General features: G+C 41.6%; 2 protein-coding genes across 3 annotated transcripts in view; one reads left to right on the plus strand and one right to left on the minus strand.

The window, feature by feature from the left end:
• Positions 1-5,770, plus strand: part of TTC39A (tetratricopeptide repeat domain 39A) — a 36,656-nt gene extending 30,886 nt beyond the window's left edge. For both annotated transcript variants that reach the window (XM_017743546.1, XM_008640748.2), the window contains 3 exons: positions 70-184; positions 850-966; positions 3,928-5,770. In XM_017743546.1, the coding sequence (XP_017599035.1) occupies positions 70-184; positions 850-966; positions 3,928-4,048 (353 nt within the window). In that variant the 3' untranslated portion in view covers positions 4,049-5,770. The remainder of the gene's footprint in view (positions 1-69; positions 185-849; positions 967-3,927) is intronic.
• Positions 5,771-12,594: 6,824 nt separating this feature from the next.
• The window catches only part of RNF11 (ring finger protein 11), a 20,170-nt gene continuing 12,268 nt past the window's right edge, over positions 12,595-20,496 (minus strand). Inside the window, exons 2-3 of the mRNA XM_008640843.2 lie at positions 15,072-15,241; positions 12,595-14,688 (exon numbers count right to left, since the gene is read on the minus strand). Coding sequence (XP_008639065.1) covers positions 14,517-14,688; positions 15,072-15,241 — 342 coding nt within the window. The 3' untranslated portion in view covers positions 12,595-14,516. The remainder of the gene's footprint in view (positions 14,689-15,071; positions 15,242-20,496) is intronic.

Genomic DNA, 20,496 nt, shown 5'->3' on the forward strand with positions numbered 1-20,496 from the left:
TCCCTACAGGTAGGAGAGTCTCTTCTGTTCTAGAGTTTTCTAAAATGTGCCATTTACTTCCTCCTGCAGCTGCAGAGCTACTGGCAGATGACCGGTGTGTGATAAAGCTGTTAAAGGGATTATGCCTCAAGCATTTGGGCAAGATCTCAGAAGCAGAAGACCATTTTAATTACATCTATTTAAAGTAAGTTTTCATACCTGGCATGTAGGAGAGCTCTTGAGTTTCAAGTAAGAGGAGATGTAGCCATGATATGAATAGAAGGGAGAGGACTGCAGTATCTTTAGTGTTTACTTCAAGGTATTTAAATTTTAATTTCCAGTGTTGTTAGCCATGTGTTGAAGAATTTCAAATATGCAATTTTTATTGAGGTATTTTCTCCTTTTGGGGGGACTGTAGGTGCACAAAATTTTTCAGATACCACTTACTTTTTTTGCCCCCTTCCTCTTCCCGGTCATGAAGAAGCTGTACCCAAGAAGCCAAATGCACTCTGCAGGTGGGAGCGTGATTACAATGGGAACTTCTGCACATCATGTGGTGCATGGCACCTCTTCTTGTCAGCTCACATGGATAGAGCTCATGATGTTGTCATCTTTTCTAACACTTTCCTGATAATAAAGGCATTATTTTCTAATCCTGAGATTATACATATTGTGTAGGATGCTTATGCAAAATACACATTTAATAACCCAGAAGAGGGCTTCAGATAGAGAACATGACAAGTGTTGTAATAGAGATTGATAGCTCCTTCTGATCTTAGCTAATCTCCTAGTTATTTGTGTTTGGACCTGTTAAATGAGGGAAACAATATATCATTTCAAGGTCTCTAGGCTATTTCTTTTCCAATGCAGTGAGAAGAAGATAAAATATGACCATTATCTAATTCCAAATGCCTTGCTGGAGCTGGCAATACTGTATCTGGAGCAGGATAGAAGAGAAGAAGCAATAAAACTTCTGGAAAAAGCAAAGTAAGTGAAAAGCCTGTGTTGGTGTCTGATGGGTCAGTTTGGTGTTTTACCGGTTAGCAGGAAGCAGAAGCATTTCATTAATATCGTGGAAACTCATTTCATTTTTCCTGTGGGAGTGTGCATGCCTTAGTTTTGGTTTGGACCTTTCCAGTGGTAGGTGTTACATTTGTTCAGTCTGGGACTTGCAAAAAGAGCCAAAAAAATTTAAATATCTTAATCTAAATGTCAAAAGTTTCCATAAGAAATAATCCATGTGCAACAAAATGTAATAATCTTTGTAGTCTATTTGCTTATTCATATAAAAGATGTATTAAATTAAATCAAAGCTCTGTGTTATGGCTAAAATAGCATTACTTAAATTGATGGCCAGCAGTGCCTGTTTCTTTCCTTGATGAAATACATTTAAGATAATGCTTCAGGTTACACTTGGTATCTTTGTATTGTTTCATCTGCATCGAGGCAACTTAAACACCTGCTTTTACTGTTTTGTGTGATTGATTTTTCTAGCAAAATAGGTTTATTGGGAAGTTGGGCTTGATCATATGTGTTCTTTATTATAAAATTAATAAATACAGGGTTTGCGTCTGTTTGAACCTTTACTTCTCTGCTGAGCCAAATTTTGGCAGTGGTGGGGAGAGAGGAAATCCAACCCAAACAACTCTTCCCCCTCTTCAAGCATCCCAGCATCAAGGTAGTTCACCTCTGCCTGGATCCTGAGCGAGTCCAGATGTGCAGAGTCACTGCCACAAGCGTCAGCAGCTACAAAACCGATGCCTGCGCCCGGTTCAGAGAGGTCACACAGAATTTCTATGTTGTTTTTTGTCCAAGTCAGGCCACTCTGCAAGTCAGAGTAGCAAATCAAGCCTACCAAAGATTATGACAAAAGCCTGTCAGCACAAAAATTAAAATATTGCAATCCTTAATCTCCTGTGCTTGTGAGCCTGGTTCTCTGTAGACTCATGGAAGATATTAAGAGCAGCAAAAATTGCATTAGCAAAGTGCAGTGGAAAGTGTTTCAACTGGCTTCATGTTCCTCTAAACACACCTCTCCTGTCCTCATTTCCTTTGTTCACATCTCTCTTAAGGAGAGCTCTAGAAATGAATGATTTGGAGCTGCTGATTACAGCTGGAACTTCTGTCATTGCTGCTTGGCCATTGCACATTTCCCTGGCAGCTCTGAATGTGTCTCAGGTCCCCTCAGGAGAAGGTGTTTGGATTAAAGGGGTGCACCAGCAGACAGCAACTCTGAAAAATGTGCTGTTGCCCAGTGTCTGAAAGCTGCTACTCAGACTTGCTGTGCTCAAAGAACTCTTGAACACTGTTGTGACATGCAAAAAAAAACCCCCTCATTACAAAACCCCTTGTTTCAGTCAGTCATAAATAAAAGTGCAGCTCTTACATTTCCACCTGTGGCATTAAAATGCTCTGTGTTTATGAGCTTTCAGCTACAAACACTGAGTGTCTCAGCAGCCACGAGAGGGAGAGCAGGGCGTTGGTGGGGTTGGGGCTGCAGAATTCTGTTTGCAGTTGGCAGGAGTGCAGGCAAGCGCTTGGCTGGTGCATGACGCTTGATTTGCCTGACCTAAATCCACATACTGCTGCTGGCTTGGATCCTCAGCTCTGGTAGAAAGAGTGGGATGAGATGATAAACAGTTTTGGCTTGGTCATGCATGGAAATATTTCTATTTGTATGACTGTAAACTACAAACAAGAATATCAGTGTACTCATGAGAAATACAGGCTCTGCATGACAAAATCTATTTAATTTAAAGGAAAAACTTCAAGGGGTTTCAAATCAGCACACAGCAGAACCTCGCCACCTCCTTTTCTCAGTCAGCCTCTTGGGTGTTGCATACATAAAATTATAAGCTGGTGTAGGATGGGCATGGAATTCCTGGTTTTCACCAAGAGACTGGCACTGCCACAGACAGATACCACGCTGCCATGCTTGGTTTGAATTATGAATTCCGAACTGAAAGGCTGTTAAGATACACAGAGTTTAATACTTAATGTTATGTTTCTGTAAAGATGACAAATATCTTCTACAAGAAAATTAGCATGGTCTAATCCTCTTTTGTATCTGGATTCTGTATCCATCCTGTAGGAGCTGACATGCTAATTCCTACTAAGTAGGATCCGCACTTTCTATGTGGTCCTGGGGAAAATTTTTTGGTTTTTTATATAAGCTTTTCCATGAAAATACAGATTCTTTGAATGCTCCAGTAACTCTTTAGAGCATGACAGAGCTACTGGAAACTATAGGCAGATGACAGTGCGGAGCCAGGCACTAGATGTGTGTGGTGGAAATCCTGCTAGTCTTCCCTGGGATGGTGAATTGCTCCTCAAAAGCTGATATGGAATCTGGTGTGTGCCCACTTTCTCTTTCCAAGCTCTGGAGCAGCAAATTGTCTGCCTTCATTTCCTACACACAGTATTTGTTGGCAAACACAGGATGGAGATGGGGATGTTCCCCTCCTCTGGATCAGGACAGGTTCTCTTTCTCTCTCTCTCTCTTTTTTTTTTTCCCCCCTCTCCTCTTTACTTTCTTGAAATGAGTTTACCTTATTAAAATGATTTTTTTTAATGCTGAAAATATTTGTATTCAAATCTGTCAGTTATACTTTGGGGGGGGGGAAATTCTAATTTCTGAATGTAAACTAAGTGGATGTTACAGATAATTAATATGGACTCAGTATTTTGATTGAGTGGATCAGATTCAATTTCTTATTAAGCTATATTTTTCTGGTAATTGCCAGACAGTGGAATTACAAATAAAGAACAAAGAGCTGCCTTGTTTGGCCAGGAACACATGCCTTGTATTTTAGAGTAGGCAACAAAGGAGCTTGTGAAGAAAGGCTTTTTTGCTGTCTACAGTTGTTTTGCTTAAAACAGTAATACAAAGATAACTTGGAAATGTTTAAAATATATATATTCATCAGAGTGGATCTTCTTTTGTTTCAGACAAAACTACAAGAATTACTCCATGGAAACAAGGACACATTTCAGAATTCAAGCTGCCCTGCACCAAGCCAAATCCACCCCAGAAAATGGAATGCACTGTGGAGCCTCAGCAGTGTCGTAACTTTTTCTTCTTTGATGTTCTGTTTGTTGCAAAATTTGGTGCAGAAAATTACCAACACTTTAGATTTATTTTTCCTTCTCTTTCAAGTCAGTGAAAAACCAAATAACTTAAAATTTCAAAGGTGATGCATAAAACATTAATCTAGTGTAATAACATGGCAAAAAATCTCTCAAACCAACCATAACCCTGAAAAATATTGTTTTTCCAACAGTGGCTTTTTGAATACTTACATCTGTGTAATTCATTTTTCAATCGTGTGCCTTTCTCTTGTGTTCGCAACATTATGTTGTAGCTTGCTTAGTGAAAGGGGAACATTTGAAAAAAAAACAAACAGCAAAACTTTAAGATTTCCAGATTTAATCTCAGTTAATTCTAAATATTTGTTTGGATCCATACTACTTGGAGTTGAAAAGGAAAACATTGCTTTTTCCCAGTACCTGCTTAGTTGGAATGGTGTGAGAAAATCTCACAGCAGGGAGGAGCTCTGGATTCTGGGCGTTTCTAGTTGGGCACAGAAAGCTTCTCTATACCAGCTTTTACCAGCCCCATTTTTGCTTCTGTAAGAAACCTGCTGGTGAAAAGAATGGTCTCTCTTATGCAAGTACCTTGACTTTTTCTTTAGTTTGGTTTTCCTGTCAAGTCTGCTGCTTGTAGCAGCTGAATTAATTTACTGAGGATTGCAGGGGGAAAGGTGGTGACAGTATAAAACTGCATCACTTCTTCTTTGACAATGGAAGGTTCTTAGGAAATGTCTTCTGTCAGAATGAACATGATCTGAAGCTTATGTCAAATTTAAAGCACAAGTCCTTGAAGGTCATTTAAGAAATGGCAACACTGCAGTGGCTGGAGCGATTCTGGAGTTACTGTGACAGCCCATCCCTTCCTACAGTGGCTGTTTTTAGGATTCCCAAGCTGACATGTCCATGTTGCAAGAGGCTGGTGTTCCCTGTGGGAGGAAGCCGGGGCTGGAGCAGCTCCCTCAGCACAAAGGAGAGGCCTTTATCTTTTTGCTCTTGATTGATCTTTTGGGAGATTTCCTGTGTAAGGGGCTTTGAGAATAGAGCAATGAGCTTGGTCTGCTTTCCAACGCCATGGAATTCCTGCTTTGCTGCAAAACTGGTGAAGTCAGTGGTACCACAGCTTTGACTTGTGGTTGCTGTTCTCCAGGCTGGCTCCATGTCTGTATGCCTCTGGGGTTTTGGGGCACACTTCTACCTCCCTTTTGAAAGAGCTTCTTCCCCATTACCCATTCTGATGGGTGGAGATGGGAGGTCTTCTGAGAGCCCTTTTTCTCCAATGGAGATGTTTGTCAGGAAGATTCGTATCTATGTACCTCACAGTGAATATCCTTTCTAAAGTGATTGTTCCCAGCAGAAGAGAAAATTGACAGTTTATAGCTCTGCTTTTGCCTCCTCAAAGGAAATGAAATTGTTTTATAACTGTAAATTAATATGCAAGGAGACAGAACCACCAGTTCCTCAACAAGGAGAACTTGCATTGTCTTAAAAATAGATACCCTTTATAAAAGTCTTTCCAAGTTAAAATGATAGATGGAAAACGCATTTTTAAAGTGACTTTCTCAGATAAATTCAGTTCAGATAAATGTCTCAATTCAGACAAAATTCGGTATAAACAGTTACGCTATTTACAAGCTGCACATCAAGACTTCAGTGTAAAAATTCAGTCATTCTTTGTATAGAATAAAAAAAGTTTCTTGTTCTACTTCATGCATATAACGCCTCTTCTTCCAGTTGTGTCCTTTTCAAATATTTTGGCAGCCTTAGCATCTTTTAAGCAAGCAATGCCATGTGAAAATTAGCATAAATTGTACTTTGCAGAAACTGAACAATCCTTCTGAGTGTAGATTCATTCCTTGTCTTTGAAATTTCACCCACAACTTGGTTTTGCCTGATCTTAGATACATCACACAAAGGATGTACTGTGTGATACTCAGCCAGCTTCCCTGATGCTTTGCAGCAATGAAAATCCCAAGATTTTCCTAAGCTTTTCATTGCCTTCCTAAGACTTTCCTAGTCTCCTCTAGTCAAACACCAGCACCAGTTGCACTGTAGACCTCATCTGCAGCTTCAGCTGAGTGCTTTGTAGTTCACTGTGATGTTTGACTCCTTGGCTCCCAAGCCATAGGAAATAATCACCTTCCTCATGCAATGAGGATTTATGGATTGTAACAGTATGGATTCACTTGAGGAAAAGATGAGTGGAAGGTCTGGTACATTGTCACTGTGTAAGTTTTTGGTGTATTATATTTTGAATTGCCCAACATCACTCTGCTCATCAGTTCCTTCATTTTGGTGCTCCTCCATGGCAGGCATCCAGACTCCGTGGGGTCAATCTGGGCTGGAAGGTTGATGCTGGGCTGGTTTTTCCATTTCTCTGCATGGTGCCTGGAGCAGCTCTGCAGGACAGTAAATTGCTTCCTCAGTCTGGAGTCCCAAATGCAGTGAATCAGGGGAAACACAAATGTGTGAGTTCTCACCTCAGGGTATTCACTTAGCAGAAAATAGTGGATATTGTCATGGAATTGTACATCAGAGATTGAAGCATGGCCCAAGATTCAGGAAATGGAAGTACTACTGCAGATGGATATAGTCAACACCTCAACTGCAGAAAGAGCAGTTCCTTCTGCATTCAAATACTGAACTGTCTTGAGCAATGCTTGAGAAACCCACTCTGTGCACCATCTTTAGCCAACAACTGCTGCAATCAGCTCTTCCCCATCTTCAGCAAAGCCAGAGATGTTATCCAAAGACAAAAATTACTAACTCAGACAGCAGAAAAGTTTTCTGCACTTGGTAGGACCTTTATCATAAAACCTACAAACTTTATTTCTTTTTCAATGCATTTTTTTTAAACTAGCACTAGTAGTAAGTGTTTTCCTGCCAGTAACCGAGGAGGGGGAGAAATTCGTTCTCAGTTTCCTGGATATCTGCAGCAGTGGCCATGGTGCCCCATGGGATAATGCTCTCACCTGAAAGTGGTGCTGGCAGGAAGGGCAAGGCAGTAAAAGGGGCACCCCTTTTATCATGGGCTCTGTTATGTGGAATCCCTGCATGCAAGGTCTCTCACTGAACTGAGGGAAGAGAGGGGCTGAAGAGCCAGCAGCTCCTGCTGAGGTCTGATGAGGTGCAACTGCATCAGCTCCCAGCTCCTGTAAGTAACATGAGATGAGATACAAGCTGTTGGGCAAAGGACACTGGGCTGGAACTGAATATGGTCACAGCTTTTCTGGATGGCTAGAAGAGAAATTGATGAAGCCACAAACATGGTACAGAACTACTGTGATCTGGAAACACACACTTAAAATTGCTCAACTCCACCTGTGGCACGGGAGCCTGCTTTGCTTACTGACACACAGTTCTCTTGCAATCAACAGTTCACATGTGCCATCAAGGATGGATGGTTTAAGGACTGTCCCCTTCTGACTGTGCCTGGCCTCGGGCTGTTTACACCTCAAAACTTGGCTTAGGAAATCACATTTTATGAAATACAGCAGCGTAGAACAGGATCATATCAAACATTTTCTCCCCTTTCACACTGGTTTTGGCATTAAATGCTGTATTGAGTGCTTTAGTATTTTTTGTTATTTGTGGCCTGGGTCCAAGACTAAAAGCTCACAGGCTGACAGCTTGTGTGCCTCTGGCCCAACAGGGACGTCAGCTAATGCTCCTCTGTGTGAGACAAGGCTTTCCTACAGGTCAGTCCCAGAATGCAAAAAGCACTCCCAGGAGTTTAAATACAACACTCAGCCTCCAGTTCCACCTGCAAGATGTGTTACTTTGCCTTCTCACGCATAAAAACACAGCAGCAAAGCAAATGTATATGAAATGACCAAAACAATGCATTCAACACTGTTTCCCCTCTGGGAGGAAGAGGAGAAGATAAAGAGGTGAGTCATGTTGTTTACGGCTCTACAGGAAAATGGGTAATGGTTGGCAACGTCACTGATGAATGAGATTGGGAAACCTGAACAGACTAGAAATGAACTTGCTTCTTTTCTCATTATGTTCTGCAAATACATTTTGGTGGCAGATTACGTGCAAAGCGTGTACCAACAAGTGTTTTAATTGAATGATTTGTTATCATAGAGTATTTTTTAAAGATGCTATCTAGGTTTGCTTCAGGTGTTTAAAAAAAACCCCACCAGTACTTTCTTTTAAGGACGTGCCCAGTCAATTCCTGTCTCTAAGATTTATGATTAGCAACAGAACTAATAAATACCTGCATTGCACTGTGGTAAATACTGCATAGTGTTTGCTCAAATTCAGCCATGCTTCTGTAGGACTGGGCTGTGCTCCATTATTTTCTGTGGTTTTTTAAAATCTCAGGACCTACTTACTTTCATTGCTGGCTAAGCATAGGCAAAATGTCTTTTTAGAATTATGCATTGCAATAAAGTCTACTTGCTTTCTCTCTCCTTGACGGTTTTACAGAAAATACAAAATGGAGCAGTCATAGCCCTCTTCATGCTCTTTTTATGGGCAATTAAAAAATTTTAAAATTTAAAAAAAAAAGGCAAAGAAAAGTTTATTTTGTGTTTTTTATATATATACATATATATATATATATATATCTCTATACTTAGCGAAGTATAGGAGCAGCAGTGATGTGGTGGGAAGAGAAGATACGCAGAAACCCCAATACTCTGGACAGTTTTCCTCTTTCCATTCCTTTTATCCTGCTGCACACAGGTGTGAAGGTAAGAACATCATCCTTGGTGTTGGAGCTGTGTGGGATGTTTGTCTGCAGTGCCAGAGCCCCGGGGCTGTGCTTGGTGTCAGTTGTCACAGGGGCAGTCCCAGGGTGAGCTGGTGCTTTGTGAATGTGGTGCTTTCCCTGATGTTTTGGCAAAGGTGCTGGTGTGAGATGCCTGCAGCTGTCTATGCTCCGCAGATGTAGAATAGGAACTGTATCTCAGTGGAGTTCAGTAAATCATTCTGGGGAGTGAAGCAATGCTGTTAACTCCAGAGGATCCTAGAATTACGTGGCTCACGTTCAATGTCATCTTACCTGGGCACAGTACCCAGCACTGCTGTTACCACCACTAAGGTTATGCAGCTGCAGAGGTTTTTAGAAGCAAAAATCAGTGCCAGTTACAGTTTTGATATTTCAGTCATAGATACAATACCAGGTTGGAAGGGACCTCAAGGATCATGTGGTCCAACCTTTCTTGCCAAAAGCGGAGGCTGGACAAGGTGGCCATGCACCCTGTCCAGCTGAATCTTAGAAGTGTCCAGTGTTGGGAGATCTAACATTCCCTGGGGAGATTATTCCAATGACTGATACAGTTGTGAAAAATTTGATTTGCCTTTCATTCTTATGGCTTGTGGATACATGACTCAGGTTTCCATTCTGTGATGCTGGCTGGGCTCATCATTTATTTGATGCAAATAAATGTTGGTTTTTTTAAGGAACAGCACATAAAGAAATGCATATATAAATATACATAAAACATCTATGTATGTATACTCACACACAGTGGTAACAGGTTCTGGAGCCACAGCTTTTTGAAAAGTTATCAGAACTGCTTGAACAAATTATTAAATTCAGGACTTCAAAAAGGCAAGATACTTTAAAAAGAAAAGAAAAGAAAGCTTTGATGATGGCTGAGGAAAATGCAGAGGTTAAAGGCCTTTACTAATGGTTTGCAGCAGGATCACACTGCAGGACTGTGCAGTTTGCAGCCTTCTAGAAGGAATCCCAAGGCAAAAAGACAATCTAGCAAGAGCCCTTCAGTGGGGTAACCTCACAAAAATGCAGTTTTATGCTCTAGATTTGAAGGGCATCAGTTTTCACTCTGGAGTAGCAGAGCTCTGCCTCAGTGGGACAGTGCCTGGAACGGCTCTGTCCTGCTCAGAAAAGTTCTGGAGCGATTCATCTTTTCCCCCCTTGAATTCTTGCCTTGTCTGCCTGCCTCAATCTGCTTCCCCAGCGTGAATCCTGGATTACACAGGCAGCTCCTGCTAATGTGGCAGAAGCATGGGCAAAAGATGCTGAAAAGGTGACGTTTGTCTGTCATGGTGCAGTGAGAGCCCTGGCAAAAGTGCAGTGAGGAAGCAAAGTGAGGCTGGGAAAGTGCTTGGTGTGGGCAGCCAGGGCCCGTGTGGTGTGTGTGGTGAATCTGTTTACTGCTGTGTGCAGAGCTCTTGAAATGCCTTCTTGGAAAGAAAGACAAATGTTTTGTAGGGGTTGGTGCTGAAAAGAGCAGTTTTCTGAAGTTTCTGGTGCTTGTTTTCCAGCTGGGAGGACAGAGGAGGGCTGGGGGCTCTCTGTGCACGCTCGGTGTGGCTGGGCCCCTCTTGCTGAGTAAGCAAATACCTCGGTGCTGTGAGAACACAGAAAGGGCTTTGCACAAAGGATTTCTTCATTATAAACTCCTCTCTGCAGCTTTTACTTAGCAAAGTGTCAGTGTAATGAATCAGTTCCTAGCATGAGAATACAGTTATTCCTTTTGCTTAAATCAAAAAGATACTTTGCAGAGTATGTTTAGACTGCTCTCTTTATCACAAAGCATTAACTTTGCATTTCATACCAAGAATTCCAAAGCCCCAAACTCTTATCCCAGAACAGGTTTAAATGCAAGATAATCTGCAAAGGATGGTTAGCATAAATTATATTCTTCAAAGTCAAATGCTCTATAAAAAGAAAAGTTAATCCTTGAATCTAATTTTTATTTTGGGTATTAAGTCAAAAAGGGTTCTTCTGAACAGCTTTTATTCATGTGTTTTATAGGTTGTCAACTAGAATGTATGTTTTTAATAAAAATGTGGCGTCTGTAACAAACTGTGTTTGTAATCAGCCAGCATCCACTTTTTTCCTGAGTCCTTTTAATCCAGGATTTAACTGCTGAGAGATCCTGTACGTTTGGTTTCAGCCATCTTGTTATTTATTTCACTGGCAGTCTGACTCAAAAGAATTTTCATCCTTACCACGATTGCACAAGGACAGGAAATGTTGAAGTCCTAAAACTGTGGCAACTGAAGTAAGTTCAGGTATTTCGTAATCCCTCAGCCCAGAAATGTACCCTTCTGCCACTGGAAAGGGAGACTGTCAGCCTTCCAAACACAGAATTGCTTTCAGCCCTGGGAAGCTGCAAGACTGTAGGAGCTTTTAAACCCTTATGTGGCTCATATTCCTCAGAAAGAAATGCTCTGGGCTGGGTTTGTTTGTTAATGTATGATTCTCCCCCAGATTTACATAATGAACTGGCAACAAGTAATAAGGATTACCATCCTTAGATGTGAAATGATTAAAGTGGTAACTCCTGTAGCATGCAACAATTTTTAAGCATAAAGGTCTGTATAAAACTGAGTATTCCTTACTCATCATTATATCTCTGGCCTCAGGTTTGTGGGAGTTTCCTTCTGACGTATGAGAGAAAATCCATTTCCTACTCTAATCTGCAAGTGGAACCCAACCACATCCTTGCTGTGCCTCCTGGATGCAGGTGCTGCCCTCCCTCCCTGCTGGTTCTGCAGCAGCTCTGGCTGTGGAGGGGACAGCAGTGATGTGGTGGCGCTGACCTGCTGCGTGTGGGCTTTCACACTCGGTGTCCCTCGCACCGCTGAAATGGAGCATGGTGATCCCCCAGCCCTCCCTGGGTCTCTGCCAGGGCTGCTGTGCCACTTGCAGTTCTGAATTACAAATGACATCACTGCACTCAGTGCTTTCATCACAGTGCATGGGCCCTATGAAAATGCTTTAAAGCAACAGCTCTTGAGGGCTGTCAAGCACCTCCAAACTCAGGTACTTGCACACAGTGGCTGTAAGAGGCTTTTTTGTTTGGTTTTTCCTTCAAACTGCTTTGCAGACATTTTTCTATGGGCCTGCCCACCCTGGCGTTGGGTGAACAGGTCCAGGTGAGTCAGAGCCAACTCCTTCCCCTCACTCAGCTTCAGGAGACTCCAGTTGGAACCAGCTGTGCTGTGCTGGACTGTCTTAACGTGTTTGAAGTGCAAGTAATTTGTTAGACACCTCTAGGACAGGAGATAAATGTATCTTCATCTTATACATGGTAGAAATAAGACACAGATCTGGTTCCACAGTTGTAGCTAAAATTCAGGTTATACATTATTTTACATTAAATTCAGATCAATTAGTCTTTGAATTAGAAATCACTCAGAACAGTATTGTACCTAAAAACTTGAAAAATAATTGATTTATTTGTTATATTTACACATTTGTCTTTAAGCTAAACTTTGAACTTTTTTGGACTGTTCTTGTGTCATCAGCTCCAGTTTTACCCCTTCACATCTTTTTGCTATTTAACAAGTACTTTAATAAAAGTAATTTCTTCCCTTAGCCCAGTCAGTATCAGTGTTAAAGTTCAGCTGCTCAGGTGTCAGCTGCCTAGGAAAGCATTCAGCTCAGTAATCTATCACTTTCTACTTCTTTTAAATATTTCTTAATCAAGTCTTGCAATAAATAAAGACTAATACCACCATGACAACACCGTTTTTTTCAAATTGTTCATTTGCCAGTTTTAACAAGATAAAGAAATGAATACTTAATGTGGACATTGTTTTACCAAAAAAAAAAAAAAAAAAAAAAAAAGAACCCAACCCCTGAAACAGACAAAAAGGAGGACACAAAGGAACACACACGGAATGATGAAAAGGAACAATGATATTGCACAACTTCAGGTCTCTCTTCCCAGATTTTGATCCATGTAATTAGGTATGTATGAATTCAGCAAAAACATTGTGTCCAGATAAATGTGTGGCCATTTGAGTGAACTGAGAACTGCAGAGTGTTTTCAGTTCCTTTTGACTGCTCCTTGGAGTTCTTCTCTAAGGGAGCAGGGTGCTGTCAGCTGCAGGAATAACAAACAAATGTTGACTCTCCATTGTGCTGACCAGTTATCCATAACCCACAGAATTACAATTCTCCTCTACTGTAAATGCACTAAGTCCTCCAAGGACCTGGGTTTTGAAACACAACTTGTTGTATCAAGAACTCAAACTATAGCTGAAACACAATCAACGAACATCCCCCTGTCTGCTGTGGTTAGCTTGAGACTGTGTTTCACTTCACGAGACCAGGGCCTTCTCACTGTGTCAGGGTGGCACTGAATGCACAGAAGTCACAGTAGGTACATTAAGGGAGTGGGGGAGAAGAAAAAAGGGAAAAAAACCATGCTAAGTGGAAAAAGGTCTTTTCAGCTACACTCTTTGCTGGAGCTTCTCATAACAAGCACATACTGTTTGCTACAGAAATCAGGAAATTGTGTGATTCTGGCTATAGCAGGACTGTTTGCCCCTCCACTGCTACCCTGACACTCTGTGTTTATATAAACTTTGCATTTATGTGCAGAACAAAGTCTATTTTTCTCCTCTCTGTGTTCATTCCTGTTCAGTGGACTGATGTGTCAGCCAGCAGGGCTCAACAGATACATTTAATCCAGGAGACTGAGATACAGTATGTTTATTCTTAACTTCTGATAGCCTAAGAACTACAAGAACGAGAGATGCAGTATCCATTTGCTATGATCCAAGACAACCATTTTTAGGAAGAAAAAAGTAGAATAAGCAATGCTAACACTACATTAGTTCCAAATATATTTTTTTTCAGTTATGGCAGCTTAACTATTTATTGTTCATCTGGCCCACTTTAAATCTGATCAAGTTAAAGGTCACATATTAAAGTTTAAGGACTGTTATTTCATCAAAACCGAAGGAAGTTATAAAAAAACCCCATAAAACCACAGTTTCACTGCAGGACTTGTGTCATATCTTCATAATCTGCATCACTTGTAGAAAAGGGATAATGCATCTCAGTTTGCTTACAAGCTAGGAGATCACTTTGAAGTCTGCATATTCCTAACTGCAAACAAAATATAGCACTTTTAACAGGTTATAAATAAACTGGTTTTCAAGCATAGAGCCAGCCCAACAATAACAATACACTATTAAAAAGACCTAAGGCAATGAATTCCATCTCCAATGGAAAAAAAAAAAAAGAAAAAGAACTGTGCAAACAAGCTTAAAACTATTTCTTTGTGCCAGTGTTATAAAATGTAGATTTCAATAAAGCCTTGACCCAAATGCCAGGACTTGTGAAAAGAATCAGAACAGAACTGGTTACTTTATTTAGGAAAAAAAATACTCTTATCTTACTGCTAATAAAATTGGATACACGCAGTTTTAACATTTACAGTTGCTGTAACACTTTACACAATTCCTATATATGGGTGTAAGAACAAACATTAAAAGACAATGGTGGGTCAAGGCTTTACATTAAAAATAACAACCTACTTTTCTATAGTCTCTAAAATACTATGTTTTCCAATATTTGCAGCCATTCAGGAATATTTTTTTATTTATTTATTAGGAAATGTATACTTTGTGCATGATCTTAATTCCTAATTCCTGGCTCTTTGGGCTGAATGACAAAAGGATCAAACCCATGGAAGTGGATGGTCTCCTTGAAGGTTCAGTAGAGAAACCCTGGCTCAGTTAGTCTCATATGATGAAAGCAGTGCTGCATCCACTGGCTCCATGCAGGATGGACAGGTAAAGGATCTCATCAACCAGTCATCTATACAGTCCAGGTGGTAAATGTGCATGCACGGCAGAAATCGGATAGGGTCCCCATAAACAAAGTCCATCATACAAATGACACATCTGGGGGGGAAAAATAAAATATTTAAGCTGGTGTTACCAAACTGGAAATGAAAAACAGTAATATCTATTTCTGGATGCTTTTAGTATTTGTAGATACTGTGAGGGGTATCCTTGCATAAGATAAAGGAAAGAGCCTCAGAGTCATAGAGTGGTTTGGGTTGGAAGCGACCTTAGAACCCGTGGAGTTCCAACCCCCTACCCTGGGCAGGGATGGCACTCACCACATCAGCCTTCTGCAGGGCTTTATTTTCTTTTAGAAAACTACATGAAATTACAGTCCCTGAAAATAAGGCAAACCCAGGATGACAAGGTCAGGTATCCCAGGGCAGCATCACAAACCAAGGCAACAGCCACATCCCTTCCATTCAGTCCCTGGGACTTACTCTCGGATCTTCTTCTCGGAGCCGTCTCTGCCGGGGTCATAGACTCCTTTGGGAAGGTGCTGGATGAGGCCGATCCGCTGCGCTATCCGGATCTGCTCCTCTTCCGTCAGCTGCGTGGCCAGGCGAGTCTGGCTCGGCGTGGGGTGATACACAGGAACAGGCACCTGCTCCTAAAATCAAAATATTTCCATTAAAAAACACCTCTGAGGCTTTCCTAGCCTTCCACAGCACAGTACAATTCACAGTCCTACAAATATTTGTACGAACTCCCACTCCTACTTTGCAATTTTGGGGCTATAATTATACTGAGAATAAGAACTGAGGGCAGTATTTGAGCAAGGAGCTGTTCGTGGTGGTTCTCTGCAAAAGCTTTTGATCTCCAGGAATTGTTCATACAGGAGACACATGGACAAGAAACTCCACATGCCAGCAGGCAAATAAACCTTACGGGCACCTAGGAAAGTGCTAAGGTACAGAACTGAGCAGTGTAAGGACTGAGGAAGAGCCCCCAGTATCTGCAACTGAAAGTAGATTCTATGATTTTTTTCTTTTTTTTTTTTACATTTAGGAAGAATTCTTTGGCAAGATGAGGACGCTGCCTACTCCCAAAATTTTTAGAGAGGAAGGTTTTACTTATTCTGTAGTAACTAAAATTTATGTGAACTGTTTGGGCCACACAAGCTTAAATCCAGAACTGTAGATTTAATTCTCATGTGTTAAAAGAGTGTCACCTGGATAATACAGACAACAGCTTAAGTAAGTAACCCAAGTTTTATGTTTCTTCTCATATACTAATATGACTTTACAAGTTCTCCCAAGCTGGATTCAACTATTGATATGTTTGAGGTATATATTTTCAAAAAAAATATAGGCAACATACAGCTATTGTGTAGTCCTTCCTCGACCACATTCTCAGAAGCTTCTTTTAAATATTAATGAACTTTAGATCAGATATTTTCACTAACATTTATATTAACATGGTATTTCATTTACTTGCTTTTAAAGCATTTTTTGGTACATAAATACCAATTTTGAACAGGATACACTATTAGGACAGTATTGGCCAGTAGCCATAAATCTGCTGTTAACAGGGAGGCAATTTCTTGCAAGAGGCCCATTTTAATGGTTCTTCTTAAACAGCAGAAAAACAGTCAACATATAGATGTGTCTGAAAATAAACCTGCTGCATCAGATACACAATGCACCGAATCATCTGTTTGGCAAATGCCAAATTTGCTGTTTCAGAGGACACTGGTACAAGCTGAGCCAGCCGAGGGCAGGTGTGTGCAGCTGAGGCGCACAGGTCACCTCCCACATGTAACATTGCATTTGTCAAACCCAATAAAGCCCTTCTCCTTTCACTGCCAGGAATCACAGCAAGTGGACAGCCAGCCAGGACTCCCGGAAGGCCAGGAGAAAGCTGTCCCAGGAGTGAGCACCCTCTTGCTGGTGCCACCCAGCAGCAGAAGCCCTTGCTTGTGAGAAATGCTAATTACAGATACAAGTCTGCCTGGCAATTCTTCATTGAACACAGTGCCTGCCACTGGCAATTCAGCTGTGGGGTAAAATTCACAGTCATCTCTTAATTTAGCTACATGAGGATTTCCCCCTCTGATTTCCTGGCAGAACTCAGAGGAATTATGAGAAGGTTCAAAAGACAGAACGCCAGGGGTTCTCCAAGTGATTAATTTCCTGACTACTCTGAACTATATTTCACAAAATCACAGAATTCTTTTGGATCAGCTGCCTTTTAGTGTTTTAAATTATCTAAAGTATTCTCTAATCATCATCTGAAGAGAGAAAAGCACTGGCTGAACCTAGGACTGGCCTGTCAGATATAACAGTATTCCAAAAGTGCAGCCTGTGGTGCCAGCAAAATAAAGCATTTTCCCCTGACAAATGCTGCAGACCCTCTGCACTGAACACTTCAGCTCAAAGCAGAGCCTGGTCCTGGTTTTATGTTTCAAGAACTTAACACCACAAACTATCAGTAACTTTTTTTTCTCAGGGCTTTGCTGTACTTCTTTGAACAGGTTATTAAAGCAATAGCAGAAGACACTACTGCTACCTCCTTTACTTGTTACACAGACGTAGAGAACACTCTCTCAGGAGAGAGATCCTCCTTCACATCTAGGAAAAAAGAGGAACAGTACAACAAATCACAGGCACAGCACAGGTTGGTGCCTACATGGGCAGGAGGAGGGGAGGAAACTGTACTTAAATACAGCTGCCCTGGCCTAAGCCACAGCTCCAAGTGATAATGCAGAAATTTGATGAAAGGCAAAAACAGGAGGACAAAAGATCCAAGAAATCCTCAAAATGTCTGAAAGTAGCAATGAAAACTGACAGTGAATATCTGTAACAGAAGAACAGCAAACTGATCATCTCAGCAAAAATGATACAGCAAAAGGAAACCATTAAGTAAGAATCTGCTGTGAGTTAGAACAGTCACATCTGGACAACTCTGAAGTGAGCAACAGTCACACACTGCCCAACCAACAACTGCCTTGGTTAAGTTTTGGACAGGAAATTAACACAACTTTTAAACCTGTGATAGGCCAGACAAGAATGAAACTTCATTCTGTTGTTCTAATCTTTTACAGGCACTTGTGTGTGACCACTGAGGGACCCTGTAGCTGGGGAAGCCACTTGTGCGTTATTGCAGTGCCCCTCTCCCCTGGGTGTCACCTTCCCTGCAGAGGGGCTGGAGGGACCCCCGGCTCCCTTCTCGTGCCAAACACACCAATGCTTTCCCGACTGCCAGCGCTGGATGGAAACTCCTCCCTTTGGCATCCCGTCTCAGGTTCCCTCCCGGCACAGCCACCCCCCCGACGTGTCTGACACAGCCCATTAAGGCAGGAATTTATAGTCACCAGCTGGGGGCTTCTACAATTTCACATTCTAGACAAGAACCTCTTGTCAGAGGAGTAACTGGGTGAAAATGGTGGTGTCTTTCATGAACCACGACGTCCTCACGCTCGTGAATGCAGAGAACTGGGGTTGGTGTGGCCGTTGTGAAAAATGCATAACAAATTACTGTAAATAAACCACAGAGACCACTCGATACCCAGGCACTGAACACGCTGCCTTGGTGGCACTTTGATCTCCCCCCCCACTGCTATTAAAAGCCTGCCCAAACGGAGCCCTGTACATGAATATACCACGGAAATGAAGAACACAGCCACACACGTTGCAGTGTCACACTATAGGGTACATTGACACTGACGCTTTCAAACCAGCCCTCTCCCCTCCAACAGGTGAAAAAAAAAGGTGTTCATACCTGTATGATTTTAGAACTATTTAAAACTCTTTATTAATGAGAATCTGAGAGCCCAGACTTCTCCGACTGCGAAGTGACATCCCCAGGTCCTTCAAAAGACCCTGAGTGGAGCAGGGCTCCTGCCCCCCTGGCAGCCCCTTGGGCACACACCCAGCTGGCCCCGCTCGTAGCCACGTGGCAGCTGCAGCCCTGGGTTTCTCCACTACCCAATATCTGCAGCAGTTTTGGGAGTTAAGCTCACCCAACAATAATTCCAAGCTACCTTTTAGGACGGAGTGCAGCCCTCCCTGTGTGGGTTTATCACCCCTTTGCAAATCCTTCACAGTTTATAAAACCTGCTTTCACTGACCAAGGTCCTGCTCGCTCCAGGGTGGGTGTTCAGGGGTAATGACTCAAGACTGCACTCAGCTCACATTTGTAGCCAGGGGCCCCCTGACTTGTGTGTATATAAAAAAGATTGTATTACCCAAGTAATTATTATTTTACTCCAAAGACGAGCATGAATTTATTGCTCTGGTGTCTCACATTTCTCTTATCGACCATGGAAAATGTTTTTGCAGACAAAATTACAAAATACTGAACTTCTAGCCAAAGTCTGTGTTATTTATCATTTGACAAAGATGTAAGGCACTTCAAACTAAGATGAAATTTCACGCTAACTCTATTACTATGTGCAAAAGCCCCTAAAAAGGGCCAAAACAAATAATCAAATCCACATATTACTGTCAGGCAATGAAATAAAAATCACTTTCTGGCACTTAATTTGCTTTAGTCAATTATTTTTTTTCCCATAAGAATTCAATAATGATGAAACACCTCAGATGGCCATAATCCTGGAGATACACAACTTTCTCTGTTCACAAAGTTAGTGGTATCAGCAGAAGTTTCCCTGACTTTCTGTGCGCAGAAATCATTCACTCCCAATGTTTATTCAGCCCTTAAAAACAGCAGCATTAATTCAGACTCAAGGACTACAGCAGGGTTTGTGTCTCCATCTAACCCCAGCTCCTCCCCCTTTGGGGGGAAAAAAATCATAGAGGGCATCCGGAGGTCTGCATTTCTCACTCCTAATGAAAATAAACATTTTCACACATGGCCTAAAAGGCCCAGAAACTTTCTACACACAGATTTCAAAGCACACTTTGGATTCTTGACTAGAAAAAGGAGGTTTCACCAAGCATGGTTTTTAGTTTGAAGTTTCCTCATCAGGGGAACTTACTTTAGTTACTTATGCTGCTGCAAATCTGCTTTTCTCTTGTTTTACAACCTTTTTGTCTTGTATTTGCAAGTACCATGAATTTGTAATACTCTGAAAACAGGTCAGTGGTAGATCAGAAACTCTTAATCCCTGGATAAAGATTATTTTAAGATCCCTCTATACCACATATCACCAGTATGTTATCAGGGCTTTTGCTTGTTTGTTGCTTTTATAATTGCACCAACATGCCCCAATTATCCTTTCAGGATGGTCAAAGGTGAGATGAATAATTCCTAACATCGAATAGTTCCAGAGGTTAAAGCCTCACTGCTGTCCCTGACATCCTGTCTACAGCCACCTGCTGTCCTCTACTGATTGCTTTGCCCCCTTTCCATCTCTGAATTTTCCTCCTCACCTAATCCAATGCTCTCTGTGTTTCACCCTGGGATATTAATTTGCATTTTATCACCAGATCAACAGTGTATCTGTTAATTCAGTCTGACAGAGGAGACAAACACCTCCCTAACTATGTTTATCCTACATCTTTTTTACACTTTTTAAATGCCAGTAGCTGTAGCGCTTACGCTCCTTGCGGTTGCTGCCTAATTAATTAATGCAAATATAACAGTTCCATTTGCATTTCCCCAGCTGTTCCCACAGCTCTGTTCTGAAACCCCTTTGACTTGCAAACGTCCTGCCTGGAACAGGGTGTCTGAAGGCAGCTGCCCTGGTTCACACACACCAGCCCCCACCACTGCAGCCCCAGCAGCCCCATTGCAGCACTCATCACCCCTACACACAGCTCAGCCTTGCTGCTCCCTGCCTTTCTCACCTCTAAGAAGAGCGGAGAGCCCAAATAACTCACCTAAATATGAAAAAGCTCAGTTTATAAATGTAAAGTCAGAAGGTGAGAAAAAAAATTGTGCTCTTTGAGGTCTTTTTCAAAA

This window comes from Corvus brachyrhynchos, unplaced genomic scaffold (assembly GCF_000691975.1).
Source record: "Corvus brachyrhynchos isolate BGI_N302 unplaced genomic scaffold, ASM69197v1 scaffold48, whole genome shotgun sequence".
NCBI lineage: Eukaryota > Metazoa > Chordata > Aves > Passeriformes > Corvidae > Corvus > Corvus brachyrhynchos.